The sequence below is a fragment of the Ranitomeya imitator genome, chromosome 5 (assembly GCF_032444005.1).
Source record: "Ranitomeya imitator isolate aRanImi1 chromosome 5, aRanImi1.pri, whole genome shotgun sequence".
Lineage (NCBI taxonomy): Eukaryota > Metazoa > Chordata > Amphibia > Anura > Dendrobatidae > Ranitomeya > Ranitomeya imitator.
Window position 1 is genome coordinate 568545732 of NC_091286.1, and position 15926 is coordinate 568561657.

General features: G+C 46.7%; 1 protein-coding gene across 1 annotated transcript in view; it reads left to right on the forward strand.

Moving 5' to 3' along the window:
- Positions 1-14751, forward strand: part of SAG (S-antigen visual arrestin) — a 78908-nt gene extending 64157 nt beyond the window's left edge. The window contains exons 14-16 of the mRNA XM_069727775.1: positions 9139-9194; positions 10534-10540; positions 14540-14751. Coding sequence (XP_069583876.1) covers positions 9139-9194; positions 10534-10540; positions 14540-14642 — 166 coding nt within the window. The 3' untranslated portion in view covers positions 14643-14751. The remainder of the gene's footprint in view (positions 1-9138; positions 9195-10533; positions 10541-14539) is intronic.
- Positions 14752-15926: the final 1175 nt, after the last annotated feature.

A 15926-nucleotide genomic window follows, 5' to 3' on the forward strand; every position in this document is an offset into this window, starting at 1 on the left:
AGTAGCTTTGTTCCAATAGATAAAGGTTTTTTAGTCCAGCAAAGCGAATTGAAAGTCACCAATTCTTTATTGTACCTTCATTAAAATAGTAGCATTAACATAGAAAAATATAGACGCGTTTTGAGTCTGACTCTTAATCCTAAGTGTCAGCGAAACGTGAAACGCGTTAGTATTTTTCTATACTCAAGCTACTAGTTTAATGAAGTCATAATTAGACCTCAATCACACGTTCAGTATTTGGTCAGTATTTTGTTTATAAGCCAAATCCAGGAGTGGAACAATCAGAAGAAAAGTATAATAGAAACATGTTACCACTTCTGTATTTATCACCCACTCCTGGTTTTAGCTTACAAATACTGAGGTAAAATACAGAACAAATACTGAACGTGTGCACGTGGCCTATAGGTTTTTCCTTCTACTTCACTTTGCTGGATTAAAAAAAGCCTTTGTAATCTCTTTAACCCCCTGCATGACCTATGTTCCCTGTCTCGTGCATCAATCCCACTAAGGTACTTCACGCAGTATATTTAATTTGGTCTCTGATTCTTACTGATGTACAGGTCCTTCTCAAAAAATTAGCATATAGTGTTAAATTTCATTATTTACCATAATGTAATGATTACAATTAAACTTTCATATATTATAGATTCATTATCCACCAACTGAAATTTGTCAGGTCTTTTATTGTTTTAATACTGATGATTTTGGCATACAACTCCTGATAACCCAAAAAACCTGTCTCAATAAATTAGCATATCAAGAAAAGGTTCTCTAATCTAAACGACCTATTACCCTAATCTTCTGAATCAACTAATTAACTCTAAACACATGCAAAAGATACCTGAGGCTTATATAAACTCCCTTCCGGGTTCATTACTCAAAACCCCCATCATGGGTAAGACTAGCGACCTGACAGATGTCAAGAAGGCCATCATTGACACCCTCAAGCAAGAGGGTAAGACCCAGAAAGAAATTTCTCAACAAATAGGCTGTTCCCAGAGTGCTGTATCAAGGCACCTCAATGGTAAGTCTGTTGGAAGGAAACAATGTGGCAGAAAACGCTGTACAACGAGAAGAGGAGACCGGACCCTGAGGAAGATTGTGGAGAAGGACCGATTCCAGACCTTGGGGAACCTGAGGAAGCAGTGGACTGAGTCTGGGGTGGAAACATCCAGAGCCACCGTGCATAGGCGTGTGCAGGAAATGGGCTACAGGTGCCGCATTCCCCAGGTAAAGCCACTTTTGAACCATAAACAGCGGCAGAAGCGCCTGACCTGGGCTACAGAGAAGCAGCACTGGACTGTTGCTAAGTGGTCCCAAGTACTTTTTTCTGATGAAAGCAAATTTTGCATGTGATTCGGAAATCAAGGTGCCAGAGTCTGGAGGAAGACTGGGGAGAAGGAAATGCCAAAATGCCTGAAGTCCAGTGTCAAGTACCCACAGTCAGTGATGGTGTGGGGTGCCATGTCAGCTGCTGGTGTTGGTCCACTGTGTTTCATCAAGGGCAGGGTCAATGCTTTATGGTGATGAAGATTTCATTTTTTCAGCACGACCTGGCACCTGCTCACAGTGCCAAAACCACTGGTAAATGGTTTACTGACCATGGTATTACTGTGCTCAATTGGCCTGCCAACTCTCCTGACCTGAACCCCATAGAGCAGTGGTTCTCAACCTTTCTAATGCCGTGACCCCGCAATACAGTTCCTCATGTTGCGGTGACCCCCAACCCAAAAAATAATTTTGGTGGCTACTTTAAAACTGTAATTTTATTAGTTATGATTCGGAATGTAAATATCTGATATGCATTATGTATAGAGGTAATACAGAGATCACTGGTGACATTATACACAGGACCTCTATATAGTATACAGTGTATAGTGTCAGTGTATAGGTAACACTGACTCACCAGTGACGTCTCTAGGTGAAGTCCTTCATCTTTCATCCAGCACAGACCGCCATCATTCCTTCCAGCCAGGACTCGTTTCTGCAGGAAATAACACAGTTATCTAGAGCTCCGCTTGCAGAACACATTACTTAATTTTTCACAACTTCTACATTACACCACATGAAGATAAAAAGGCGATATAGTGTCACTCTGCACAGTAACAGGACCACCCCCCCATTTAAAACAGTATACTCAAAAAATAAAATAAATACATCACTGCAGTAATAATATCCCTTAATTATCCCCTATTATGCCTATGGTAACACTATTCCCCACCCTGGCCCCGTTTATCTCATTCCTGGCTCCAGCCATATGTTCTCCCATCCTGCCCTCATGAGTATCCATTCTACTCCATAAGATCTCCCCATCCTGCCCCACCAGCCTCCATCGTATCCGTCCTGCCCCATGATCCAATCCTGCCCCGTGTCTCCAATCATGCCCCGTATCTACATTCTGCCCATGCCTCAAGTCCTGCCCCCAGTGTGTCCAGCATATTACCCCCATGTTGTCCAGCAATCTGCCCCAGTGTGTCCAGCATATTACCCCCAGTGTCCAGCATTGCCCCAGTGTGTCCAGCATATTACCCCCAGTGTGTCCAGCAATCTGCCCCAGTGTCCAGCATTGCCCCAGTGTGTCCAGAAGTCTGCCCCAGGGTCTCCAGCATTGCCTCAATGTGTCCAGAAATCTGCCAAAGGGTCTCCAGTATTGCCCCAGTGTGTCCAGCAATCTGCCCCATAGTCTCCTGTATTGCCCCAGTGTGTCCAGCAATCTGCCCCATAGTAGTCTCCTGTATTGCCCCAGTGTGTCCAGCAATCTGCCCCATGGTCTCCTGTATTGCCCCAGTGTGTCCAGCATTCTGCCCCATGGTCTCCAGTATTGCCCCAGTGTGTCCAGCAATCTGCCCCATAGTCTCCTGTATTGCCCCAGTGTGTCCAGCAATCTGCCCCATGGTCTCCTGTATTGCCCCAGTGTGTCCAGCATTCTGCCCCATGGTCTCCAGTATTGCCCCAGTGTGTCCAGCAATCTGCCCCATAGTCTCCTGTATTGCCCCAGTGTGTCCAGCAATCTGCCCCCATGGTCTCCTGTATTGCCCCAGTGTGTCCAGCATTCTGCCACATGGTCTCCTGTATTGCCCCAGTGTGTCCAGCAATCTGCCCCATGGTCTCCAGTATTGCCCCAGTGTGTCCAGCAATCTGCCCCATAGTCTCCTGTATTGCCCCAGTGTGTCCAGCAATCTGCCCCATGGTCTCCTGTATTGCCCCAGTGTGTCCAGCATTCTGCCCCATAGTCTCCAGTATTGCCCCAGTGTGTCCAGCAATCTGCCCCATAGTCTCCTGTATTGCCCCAGTGTGTCCAGCAATCTGCCCCATGGTCTCCTGTATTGCCCCAGTGTGTCCAGCAATCTGCCCCATGGTTTCCTGTATTGCCCCAGTGTGTCCAGCAATTTGCCCCATAGTCTCCTGTATTGCCCCAGTGTGTCCAGCATTCCGCCACATGGTCTCCTGTATTGCCCCAGTGTGTCCAGCAATCTGCCCCATGGTCTCCAGTATTGCCCCAGTGTGTCCAGCAATCTGCCCCATAGTAGTCTCCTGTATTGCCCCAGTGTGTCCAGCAATCTGCCCCATGGTCTCCAGCATTGCCCCAGTGTGTCCAGCAATCTGCCCCATGGTCTCCAGTATTGCCCCAGTGTGTCCAGCAATCTGCCCCATAGTAGTCTCCTGTATTGCCCCAGTGTGTCCAGCAATCTGCCCCATAGTAGTCTCCTGTATTGCCCCAGTGTGTCCAGCATTCTGTCCCATGGTCTCCAGTATTGCCCCAGTGTGTCCAGCAATCTGCCCCATAGTCTCCTGTATTGCCCCAGTGTGTCCAGCAATCTGCCCCCATGGTCTCCTGTATTGCCCCAGTGTGTCCAGCATTCTGCCACATGGTCTCCTGTATTGCCCCAGTGTGTCCAGCAATCTGCCCCATGGTCTCCAGTATTGCCCCAGTGTGTCCAGCAATCTGCCCCATAGTCTCCTGTATTGCCCCAGTGTGTCCAGCAATCTGCCCCATGGTCTCCTGTATTGCCCCAGTGTGTCCAGCATTCTGCCCCATAGTCTCCAGTATTGCCCCAGTGTGTCCAGCAATCTGCCCCATAGTCTCCTGTATTGCCCCAGTGTGTCCAGCAATCTGCCCCATGGTCTCCTGTATTGCCCCAGTGTGTCCAGCAATCTGCCCCATGGTCTCCTGTATTGCCCCAGTGTGTCCAGCATTCTGCCCCATGGTCTCCAGTATTGCCCCAGTGTGTCCAGCAATCTGCCCCATAGTCTCCTGTATTGCCCCAGTGTGTCCAGCAATCTGCCCCATGGTCTCCTGTATTGCCCCAGTGTGTCCAGCAATCTGCCCCATGGTCTCCTGTATTGCCCAAGTGTGTCCAGCAATCTGCCCCATGGTCTCCAGTATTGCCCCAGTGTGTCCAGCAATCTGCCCCATAGTTTCCTGTATTGCCCCAGTGTGTCCAGCAATTTGCCCCATGGTCTCCTGTATTGCCCCAGTGTGTCCAGCATTCCGCCACATGGTCTCCTGTATTGCCCCAGTGTGTCCAGCAATCTGCCCCATGGTCTCCAGTATTGCCCCAGTGTGTCCAGCAATCTGCCCCATAGTAGTCTCCTGTATTGCCCCAGTGTGTCCAGCAATCTGCCCCATGGTCTCCAGCATTGCCCCAGTGTGTCCAGCAATCTGCCCCATGGTCTCCAGCATTGCCCCAGTGTGTCCAGCAATCTGCCCCATGGTCTCCTGTATTGCCCCAGTGTGTCCAGCATTCTGCCCCATGGTCTCCAGTATTGCCCAAGTGTGTCCAGCAATCTGCCCCATGGTCTCCAGTATTGCCCCAGTGTGTCCAGCAATCTGCCCCATAGTTTCCTGTATTGCCCCAGTGTGTCCAGCAATTTGCCCCATGGTCTCCTGTATTGCCCCAGTGTGTCCAGCATTCCGCCACATGGTCTCCTGTATTGCCCCAGTGTGTCCAGCAATCTGCCCCATGGTCTCCAGTATTGCCCCAGTGTGTCCAGCAATCTGCCCCATAGTAGTCTCCTGTATTGCCCCAGTGTGTCCAGCAATCTGCCCCATGGTCTCCAGCATTGCCCCAGTGTGTCCAGCAATCTGCCCCATGGTCTCCAGTATTGCCCCAGTGTGTCCAGCAATCTGCCCCATAGTAGTCTCCTGTATTGCCCCAGTGTGTCCAGCAATCTGCCCCATAGTAGTCTCCTGTATTGCCCCAGTGTGTCCAGCATTCTGTCCCATGGTCTCCAGTATTGCCCCAGTGTGTCCAGCAATCTGCCCCATAGTCTCCTGTATTGCCCCAGTGTGTCCAGCATTCTGCCCCATGGTCTCCTGTATTGCCCCAGTGTGTCCAGCAATCTGCCCCATAGTCTCCTGTATTGCCTCAGTGTGTCCAGCATTCTGCCCCATGGTCTCCTGTATTGCCCCAGTGTGTCCAGCATTCTGCCCCATGGTCTCCTGTATTGCCCCAGTGTGTCCAGCAATCTGCCCCATGGTCTCCAGTATTGCCCCAGTGTGTCCAGCAATCTGCCCCATAGTAGTCTCCTGTATTGTCCCAGTGTGTCCAGCAATCTGCCCCATAGTAGTCTCCTGTATTGCCCCAGTGTGTCCAGCATTCTGCCCCATGGTCTCCTGTATTGCCCCAGTGTGTCCAGCAATCTGCCCCATAGTCTCCTGTATTGCCCCAGTGTGTCCAGCATTCTGCCCCATAGTCTCCAGTATTGCCCCAGTGTGTCCAGCAATCTGCCCCATAGTCTCCTGTATTGCCCCAGTGTGTCCAGCAATCTGCCCCATGGTCTCCTGTATTGCCCCAGTGTGTCCAGCAATCTGCCCCATGGTCTCCTGTATTGCCCCAGTGTGTCCAGCATTCTGCCCCATGGTCTCCAGTATTGCCCAAGTGTGTCCAGCAATCTGCCCCATGGTCTCCAGTATTGCCCCAGTGTGTCCAGCAATCTGCCCCATAGTTTCCTGTATTGCCCCAGTGTGTCCAGCAATTTGCCCCATGGTCTCCTGTATTGCCCCAGTGTGTCCAGCATTCTGCCACATGGTCTCCTGTATTGCCCCAGTGTGTCCAGCAATCTGCCCCATGGTCTCCAGTATTGCCCCAGTGTGTCCAGCAATCTGCCCCATAGTAGTCTCCTGTATTGCCCCAGTGTGTCCAGCAATCTGCCCCATGGTCTCCAGCATTGCCCCAGTGTGTCCAGCAATCTGCCCCATGGTCTCCAGTATTGCCCCAGTGTGTCCAGCAATCTGCCCCATAGTAGTCTCCTGTATTGCCCCAGTGTGTCCAGCAATCTGCCCCATAGTAGTCTCCTGTATTGCCCCAGTGTGTCCAGCATTCTGTCCCATGGTCTCCAGTATTGCCCCAGTGTGTCCAGCAATCTGCCCCATAGTCTCCTGTATTGCCCCAGTGTGTCCAGCATTCTGCCCCATGGTCTCCTGTATTGCCCCAGTGTGTCCAGCAATCTGCCCCATAGTCTCCTGTATTGCCTCAGTGTGTCCAGCATTCTGCCCCATGGTCTCCTGTATTGCCCCAGTGTGTCCAGCATTCTGCCCCATGGTCTCCTGTATTGCCCCAGTGTGTCCAGCAATCTGCCCCATGGTCTCCAGTATTGCCCCAGTGTGTCCAGCAATCTGCCCCATAGTAGTCTCCTGTATTGTCCCAGTGTGTCCAGCAATCTGCCCCATAGTAGTCTCCTGTATTGCCCCAGTGTGTCCAGCATTCTGCCCCATGGTCTCCTGTATTGCCCCAGTGTGTCCAGCAATCTGCCCCATAGTCTCCTGTATTGCCCCAGTGTGTCCAGCATTCTGCCCCATAGTCTCCAGTATTGCCCCAGTGTGTCCAGCAATCTGCCCCATAGTCTCCTGTATTGCCCCAGTGTGTCCAGCAATCTGCCCCATGGTCTCCTGTATTGCCCCAGTGTGTCCAGCAATCTGCCCCATGGTCTCCTGTATTGCCCCAGTGTGTCCAGCATTCTGCCCCATGGTCTCCAGTATTGCCCAAGTGTGTCCAGCAATCTGCCCCATGGTCTCCAGTATTGCCCCAGTGTGTCCAGCAATCTGCCCCATAGTTTCCTGTATTGCCCCAGTGTGTCCAGCAATTTGCCCCATGGTCTCCTGTATTGCCCCAGTGTGTCCAGCATTCTGCCACATGGTCTCCTGTATTGCCCCAGTGTGTCCAGCAATCTGCCCCATGGTCTCCAGTATTGCCCCAGTGTGTCCAGCAATCTGCCCCATAGTAGTCTCCTGTATTGCCCCAGTGTGTCCAGCAATCTGCCCCATGGTCTCCAGCATTGCCCCAGTGTGTCCAGCAATCTGCCCCATGGTCTCCAGTATTGCCCCAGTGTGTCCAGCAATCTGCCCCATAGTAGTCTCCTGTATTGCCCCAGTGTGTCCAGCAATCTGCCCCATAGTAGTCTCCTGTATTGCCCCAGTGTGTCCAGCATTCTGTCCCATGGTCTCCAGTATTGCCCCAGTGTGTCCAGCAATCTGCCCCATAGTCTCCTGTATTGCCCCAGTGTGTCCAGCATTCTGCCCCATGGTCTCCTGTATTGCCCCAGTGTGTCCAGCAATCTGCCCCATAGTCTCCTGTATTGCCTCAGTGTGTCCAGCATTCTGCCCCATAGTAGTCTCCTGTATTGCCCCAGTGTGTCCAGCATTCTGCCCCATGGTCTCCTGTATTGCCCCAGTGTGTCCAGCAATCTGCCCCATAGTCTCCTGTATTGCCCCAGTGTGTCCAGCAATCTGCCCCATGGTCTCCAGCATTGCCCCCAGACAGTCAGACATAAAGAGAAAAAAAAAAAAAGTAAAATCCTCACCTCTCCCGTTCCTAGCGCAGGTCCGGTGCAGCCAGTCAGCGTCTCTCCGGCTCTGCGACGCTCAGGACAGAGAGGCAGAGCGGCGCGCACAGTAGTCACGTCATCGCGCCCTCTGCTCTGAGACGTCGCAGAGTCAGAGGACGCTGCAGCTGCCGGCGCCGCAGGAACCAATAGAGGTGAGTATTAGAGCGGGGGCGGGGCCCAGGGGTGGGGGGAGCTGGCCCTGGTCGTGGCGGCGGACGGCGCCGCCCGAAGATTTAAAGGGGCGTCTTTTTTTTTTTTTTTTCTTCTTCTCCCCCCTTCCTACGCCACTGGTGGCGACCCCTGTGTTTTGGTCGTTCGACCCCCCTCGGGGTCGCGACCCCCAGGTTGAGAACCGCTGCCATAGAGAATCTGTGGGATATTGTGAAGAGAAAGTTGAGAGACGCAAGACCCAACACTCTGGTTGAGCTTAAGGCCGCTATTGAAGCATCCTGGGCCTCCATAACATCTCAGCAGTGTCACAGGCTGATTGCCTCCATGCCACGCCGCATTGAAGCAGTCATTTCTGCCAAAGGATTCCCGACCAAGTATTGAGTGCATAACTGAACATTATTATTTGATGGTTTTTTTGTTTGTTATTAAAAAACACTTTTATTTGATTGGATGGGTGAAATATGCTAATTTATTGAGACAGGTTTTTTGGGTTATCAGGAGTTGTATGCCAAAATCATCAGTATTAAAACAATAAAAGACCTGACAAATTTCAGTTGGTGGATAATGAATCTATAATATATGAAAGTTTAATTGTAATCATTACATTATGGTAAATAATGAAATTTAACACTATATGCTAATTTTTTGAGAAGGACCTGTATATGAAATATCAACCTCATGGATAACAATCCTATTGTATATGCCTTCAGTAGAGGCAAATACCTTCTCACCCTACACTAGTAGTCTTTACTGTATGTGCAGTACATTTATATGCCTTGTTATTCTAATGCACTAGCACTTTATTTTATACATCTTTGTTTGGCTATCTATAAATCACTTTATTACATATATTTCTTGGTTGCTCTATTATATTGAATTGCACTAGCTCTTTTATGGTTCCCACCATTGATTCAGTTTTCTTACAAACCTAGTTCATGCATAACTTATATAATTTTTTTTTTTATTACTCAGGCTTTTTTGCTTCCCTCTGTTTGGATTCTCTTATATTTTTGGTAGTGTCCCATCTGTATTATGGGTCTTATATATGTTTTGACTAAATCCAGAGTGATCAGAGTTTCGTAGGTTGTTTTTGTTGTTGTACAACATGCATTTTTAGTTCGTCTCTCTTTTTCCCTACAGCGAAGTCTCTACAGAACTTCCTTTCATTCTTATGCATCCTAAGCCAGACAGCGGAGGTAAGGGATGACTGAGAATCAATAAAGTGTAACAGAAAAATGTTAAAGGGAATCTGTCAGCAGGTTTTTGCTACCTCATCCGAGAGCAGCATAATGTAGGCAAAGAGAAGCTGAATCCAAGGCTGTATCACTTAGATTACTGGGTGCAGCAGTTCTGACACAAGGTTTAGATTTAGCAATACAGCAGAGCTGAGGAAGCTAACCCCGCCCATACCAGGCTCTGCATACACAATGTCTAGAGACAGTGAGCTGCTTATCCCAGGAGGGGCGGAGTTTGACTATCAGGCACAAGCTGCTGTGTCAGAGCAACAATTAGCTCCTGTACTAAAACAATCATAAATACAGCACTGAACCTAAGAGGCATCGCTGAAATCTGTGTTTTAACCGCTACTGCCTGTTGTCCTCAGATTACGTAGCAAAAACCCACTGACAGATTCCCTTTAAAGATAACTTTCTCAATTATAACACTGTCCAATCTTCTGCTCTTTCTGAGATTTGTTTGCCCAGTGGGTGGTCCTAAGAGTGACTGACAGCCATCTTTGTAGAAGTGTGCACACAGAAATAGCTGTCAATCAATGATTGGTCCAGTGGGCGGTCCTAACATGCCAGAAAGAGCAGAGGATTTCATGAATAAAACACAGATTATACTGAATCTTTACTCACAAAACAATATATTAGTTGGCTCAGCCTCCCCTGTTCTAACACTGACTACAGGATGACATTTTCATGGTGCAGGTTCCCTTTAAAGGGGTTGTTTCTCGTTTCGAATACCGAATGCCTATATAAGCCTATGATATTATATATAAATATCAGTAAATTAATTACATATTTTCTGGGTTTCCCTTCACTTTTATTGATAAATATCTTCCCTGTGATAACAACACTTGTATGCAGACTACAGTTCCCAGAATTCTTGTAACTGCACGGTCCGCTAACAAACTTAGTGAGTTATGACAGGACAGAAAAGGCTTGACGCTCTTCATAGCTAAATGATACGTAGCTTGACCCATCAGGTTTCTGCTCCTGGTGGTCAAAACCAAGGACCTGTGAAATATCACTTGAAGGGGTTGTCCTGGACTTTAATATTGATGGTCTATCCTTAGGCCGATCAGCTGTTCCTGGTGTCAGAATTGTCTTGAACTGCACAGTTACTGCACAGCTTTGTTGACAGTATAGTGGCCACAGCTGGTACTGCACATCCCCCCTCAGTCGGCTGAGCTGTGTTGGCCCTGCCAACACCAGAAGCAGATGATCAGTGTGGGTGCCAGGTGTCACACCCCCCTATGGGCAGGCCATCAATGTTAAAGTTCCGGTTAACGCCTTTAAAAATAAGCTGCAGCAGAGAAGTGAAATTGCAATCATAGAGCCACATGTTGATCAGATCCAAGGGCAATAGAGGCCCAAAGTGTAATAACAGGGAGATGGTATGGTCATAACTCTGAAACGGTGTATTCCTATTGATTATCCTAATTGTCACACTAGTGAACTAGCCAACACACACAGATTGTTGGAGACTCTATGGTTACGCTCCCACGAGAAGTTTTGAACTCTGCATATTTTCACTTTGTCAAACGCAGCATCCTACAGTTCCAGCAAAGTGGATGGGATGTATCGGAATCTCCTGCCCACCGTGCTTTTATCTTACGCAGCGTAAACTCACCGAGTGTTTCAGATCTACAACATGTCAATTTCTCCTGCGAGTACCGAGATTTTATGTGCAGATTTTCCCCTTAGAATTGTATTAGAGGAGGAACATTTGCAGGTAAAATGTAATTACATCCGCACATAACTGTGTCAAAGTTTTGTCAAAGCCAAATATGAAGTAGTATAAAAAACAAAGCAAAACGTGATAAGAGAGGAAAAAATGCAAGCAACTAAATCTACACAATCAATAGGTTCTTTTCTAGAATTTGAATAGGTAGTATCGTTGAGGTAGATAAGAGGGTGTATACATACAATCATTGGTATTTGGTCTTGAAAAAAGGACACGTCCGTGTTTAAATGGAGTTACTGTGCTGGTCGGCAATAGTGATACAGTGGAAATGCTGAGCTGCTCCCTCTGCTCAGACGAGTCTGTGTCAGCATCTCCCATTTAGCCACCAACTCCAGGGAAACTGCCCGATCTGCAGGCACAGCTCTGCCACCAACGGACTTGCTTCCAAACCTTAATTTGGCTATAAATCCTCCTTGCCTGAATATATATATCTCATCATATTTATCTACCTCAACGATACTACGAGACTCATTGCCAGAGAGAGTAAAAATAATCCCAAAATATTCTTTAACTACGTGAATAGTAAGAAACTAAAAAATGATACTGTTGGCCCCCTTAAAAATAGTCTGGGTGAGATGGTGGATGAGGATGAGGAAAAAGCCAATATGCTAAATGACTTTTTTTCATCAGTATTTACACAAGAAAATCCCATGGCAGACAAAATGACTAGTGATAAAAATTCCCCATTAAATGTCACCTGCTTAACCCAGCAGGAAGTGCGTCGTCGTCTAAAAATCACTAAAATTGACAAATCTCCGGGCCCGGATGGGATACAACCTCGAGTACTGCAGGAATTAAGTACAGTCATTGATAGACCATTATTTTTAATCTTTAAAGACTCCATAATAACAGGGTCTGTACCACAGGACTGGCGTATAGCAAATGTGGTGCCAATATTCAAAAAGGGGACAAAAACGGAACTCGGTAATTATAGGCCAGTAAGCTTAACCTCTACTGTGGGTAAAATCCTGGAGGGCATTCTAAGGGATGCTATACTGGAGTATCTGAAGAGGAATAACCTCATGACCCAGTATCAGCACGGGTTTACTAGGGACCGTTCATGTCAGACTAATTTGATCAGCTTCTATGAAGAGGTAATTTCCGGACTGGACCAAGGGAACCCAGTGGACGTAGTGTATATGGACTTTTCAAAAGCTTTTGATACGGTGCCACACAAAAGTTTGATACATAAAATGAGAATAATGGGGATAGGGGAAAATATGTGTAAGTGGGTTAAGAGCTGGCTCAGGGATAGGAAACAAAGGGTGTTTATTAATGGAGCACACTCGGACTGGGTAGCGGTTAGCAGTGGGGTACCACAGGAGTCAGTATTGGGCCCTCTTCTTTTTAACATTTATTAATGACCTTGTAGGGGCATTCAGAGCAGAATTTCAATATTTGCAGATGACACTAAACTCTGCAGGGTAATCAATACAGAGGAGGACAATTTTATATTACAGGATGATTTATGTAAACTAGAAGCTTGGGCTGATAAATGGCAAATGAGCTTTAATGGGGATAAATGTAAGGTCATGCACTTGGGTAGAAGAAATAAGATGCATAACTAGGTGCTTAATTCTAAAACTCTGGGCAAAACCATCAATTAAAAAGACCTGGGTGTATAGGTGGATGACAAACTCATATTCAGTGGCCAGTGTCAGGCAGCTGCTACAAAGGCAAATAAAATAATGGGATGCATTAAAAGAGGCATAGATGCTCATGAGGAGAACATAATTTTACCTCTATACAAGTCAGTAGTTTGACCACACTTAGAATACTGTGCACAGTTCTGGTCTCCGGTGTATAAGAAAGACATAGCTGAACTGGAGCGGGTGCAGAGAAGAGCGACCAAGGTTATTAGAGGACTGGGGGGTCTGCAATACCAAGATAGGTTATTACACTTGGGGCTATTTAGTTTGGAAAAACGAAGACTAAGGGGTGATCTTATTTTAATGTATAAATATATGAGGGGACAGTACAAAGACCTTTCTGATGATCTTTTTAATCATAGACCTGAGACCGGGACAAGGGGGCATCCTCTACGTCTGGAGGAAAGAAGGTTTAAGCATAATAACAGACGCGGATTCTTTACTGTAAGAGCAGTGAGACTATGGAACTCTCTGCCGTATGAAGTTGTAATTAGTGATTCATTACTTAAATTTAAGAGGGGACTGGATGCCTTTCTTGAAAAGTATAATGTTACAGGGTATATACACTAGATTCCTTGATAGGGTGTTGATCCAGGGAACTAGTCTGATTGCCATATGTGGAGTCGGGAAGGAATTTTTTTCCCCAAAGTGGAGCTTACTATTTGCCACATGGTTTTTTTTTGCCTTCCTCTGGATCAACATGTTAGGGCATGTTAGGTTAGGCTATGGGTTGAACTAGATGGACAAAGTCTTCCTTCAACCTTAATAACTATGTTACTATGTTATGTTACATGTTCAAATTCTGGAAAATAACCTACGAAAGGCGACATTGTGATCAAGGCCACTGATTGGCCCAAACGTTAAATTTTTTTCCTGTCGCCTCACTTTTCACCAATAAATTATCCACCTGAAGCAAACCTTCTCCTGTACAACTGCAGTGTTTATATATTTTATTAAACGTGATATAGACATCAGATTCTGCTTTCATTGTGCTGATGACAACTCTCTGCCTTGATACATCCAGCATATTAATAACTCTCTTTCTCTTTTCATGCCTTCTCACCCATGGCAGCTAAAGAAGGGTAAGAAATAAAAAGAAGTTTAAAACACGAGAGGAAAAATTAGGTATATTTAGTTGTAGAAGTTGTGGGTGATGGTGTATCCCACACGCTGGAGTGGGGGGGGGGCGATGGTTTATCCCGTACCCGGGGAGCCCAGGCGCAATGGTTTATCTCATACACTGGAGTGGGGAGGGGAACGATGGTTTATCCCATATGCAGGGGGTGGGGAGGCGATGGTTTATCCCATACACTGGGGGGGGGGGTGCAGGTGCAATGGCTTATCCCATACACTGGAGTGGGGGGATGATGGTTTATCCCATACGCTGGAGTGGGGGGGGGACAATGGTTATCCCATGCACTGGGGGGGGGGGGCGGTGTGCAGTGGTGTATCCCATACACTGGGAGGGGGAGAGGCGATGGTTTACCCCATAAGCTGAAGATGGCGCCAGTTACATAATTATACCATGTGGCCGCTTCGTGCTCTGCTAGTTCCACTTCTAACCAGGCACAATGACTGGAACTTGCCCAGCTGAGGTTGTCAATATGGGGTATGGTCACGTGACCGCCATCTTCATCATATGTCTCCAAGATCGTGGCCTCCATAGGCAATCAGGGGCCTCTATTGTCAGACAGGGAGTGCGATCCACAGGTAGAAACCAAAGAGAGCACTGCAGATCCCTCCATTGTCACAAATAGTGCCCCTGACTGCTCACTGGCCCCCATGCACGCTCTTTTCTAACACCCTTTTTGGAAGATCACAAGTAAGATGCAAGTGGTGTTACCCTTTACATGAATAATACACTGCATATATATGAAAAGCACTGCAGGTCACTGAATATTCCTTTTACTATTGTTACACAGCGAGCAAGACGAGGATATGGTATTTGAAGATTTTGCACGAGACCCGCTTAAAGATGAACTGCAACCTGAAGAGAAGGAGGAAGAGGAGGACGATGAGAAATAAAATCTATCGTGATTGCTGTTTGAGATCATGCAAATAAGAGAAGTAGATTAGGTGCTGGGATGTTATAGAGGATTAGGAACAGGAGCAGTAATATTAAATTCCTAGAACCGGATCAACCAACATCTGCATCTGTGTTCATGGGAGACAAGTCCACCCGATTTTCATCCAAATATGCAGAAATCTGATTCACAGAACACAGTTAAAAGGGCACATGGATATGTTAGAACTAGTGATGAGCGAACGTGCTTGGATGAGGTGTTATCTCAGATGCTTGAGTGCTAATAGTGTCTTCAGTGTACTTGAATCCTATGTTCGAGTTGCCGTGGCTGCATATCTCGCGGCTCTTCAACAGCCACAACACATGCAGGGATTGCCTGTTGATGCAAACATATTTTTCAAGCACGCCGAAGATACTCTGTTAGCACATGAGCATGGTCACTCAACACTGGTTGGAACTCAAATCAAATGTTTTTGGACATGACTTCTCTTTAAAGGTTATTCCCACAGATGTAATATGATAATAATAATAGCAAATACCTCCAATTACAAGTGTAGTATAGTTCTCCTGATTCACTATGTCGCTTATCCCATTTGCAGGGCATTGCAGTAGCATAGTTACGACCATCAACAACTAAGTAACTGTCACTATGAGTGGTCGTAACCACACATACTGTAGTGTTCAAAATAATAGCAGTTTGTTCAAAAACTCACAAAATCTTTTCTAGTTTTTATTTCCAGCATTGGGAACATTGCACACTGATTTCTAATTCCAAACATGAAGAGAAATGTATAGAATTTCTAAGTACTTTATGGAAAATAACAAAAAAAAAAATAGCTGTTCTAAAAAAAAATAGCAGTGTGTGCATTTGTCTTTACCGACTCACAATATGTCTTTTTTATGACAATTTAACAATTCCTGTGAATCACTAGCCTAATATTTAGTTGGATATCCGCAGTTTTTTTAGACCTGCCTCACATCTGTGTAGCAGAGAGTCACCAACTTCAGGCACCTGTCACCTGTTATTCCAGCCCAGGATGCTTGGACTTCATCCCACTATTTTTTGGCATTTGTTGGTTTTGCCTCAAACGGCATTTTTGATGTCACCCCACAAGAGTTCTATTGGATTAAGGTCCAGGGATTGGTATGGCAGCTCCATTATCTCAATTTTGTTGGACTGGAACCAAGATTTTGCTCGTTTACTTGTGTGTTTAGGATCGTTGTCTTGTTGAAACCCCCAATTCAAGGGCATATCCTCTTCAGCGTAAAGCAGCATGACCTCTTAA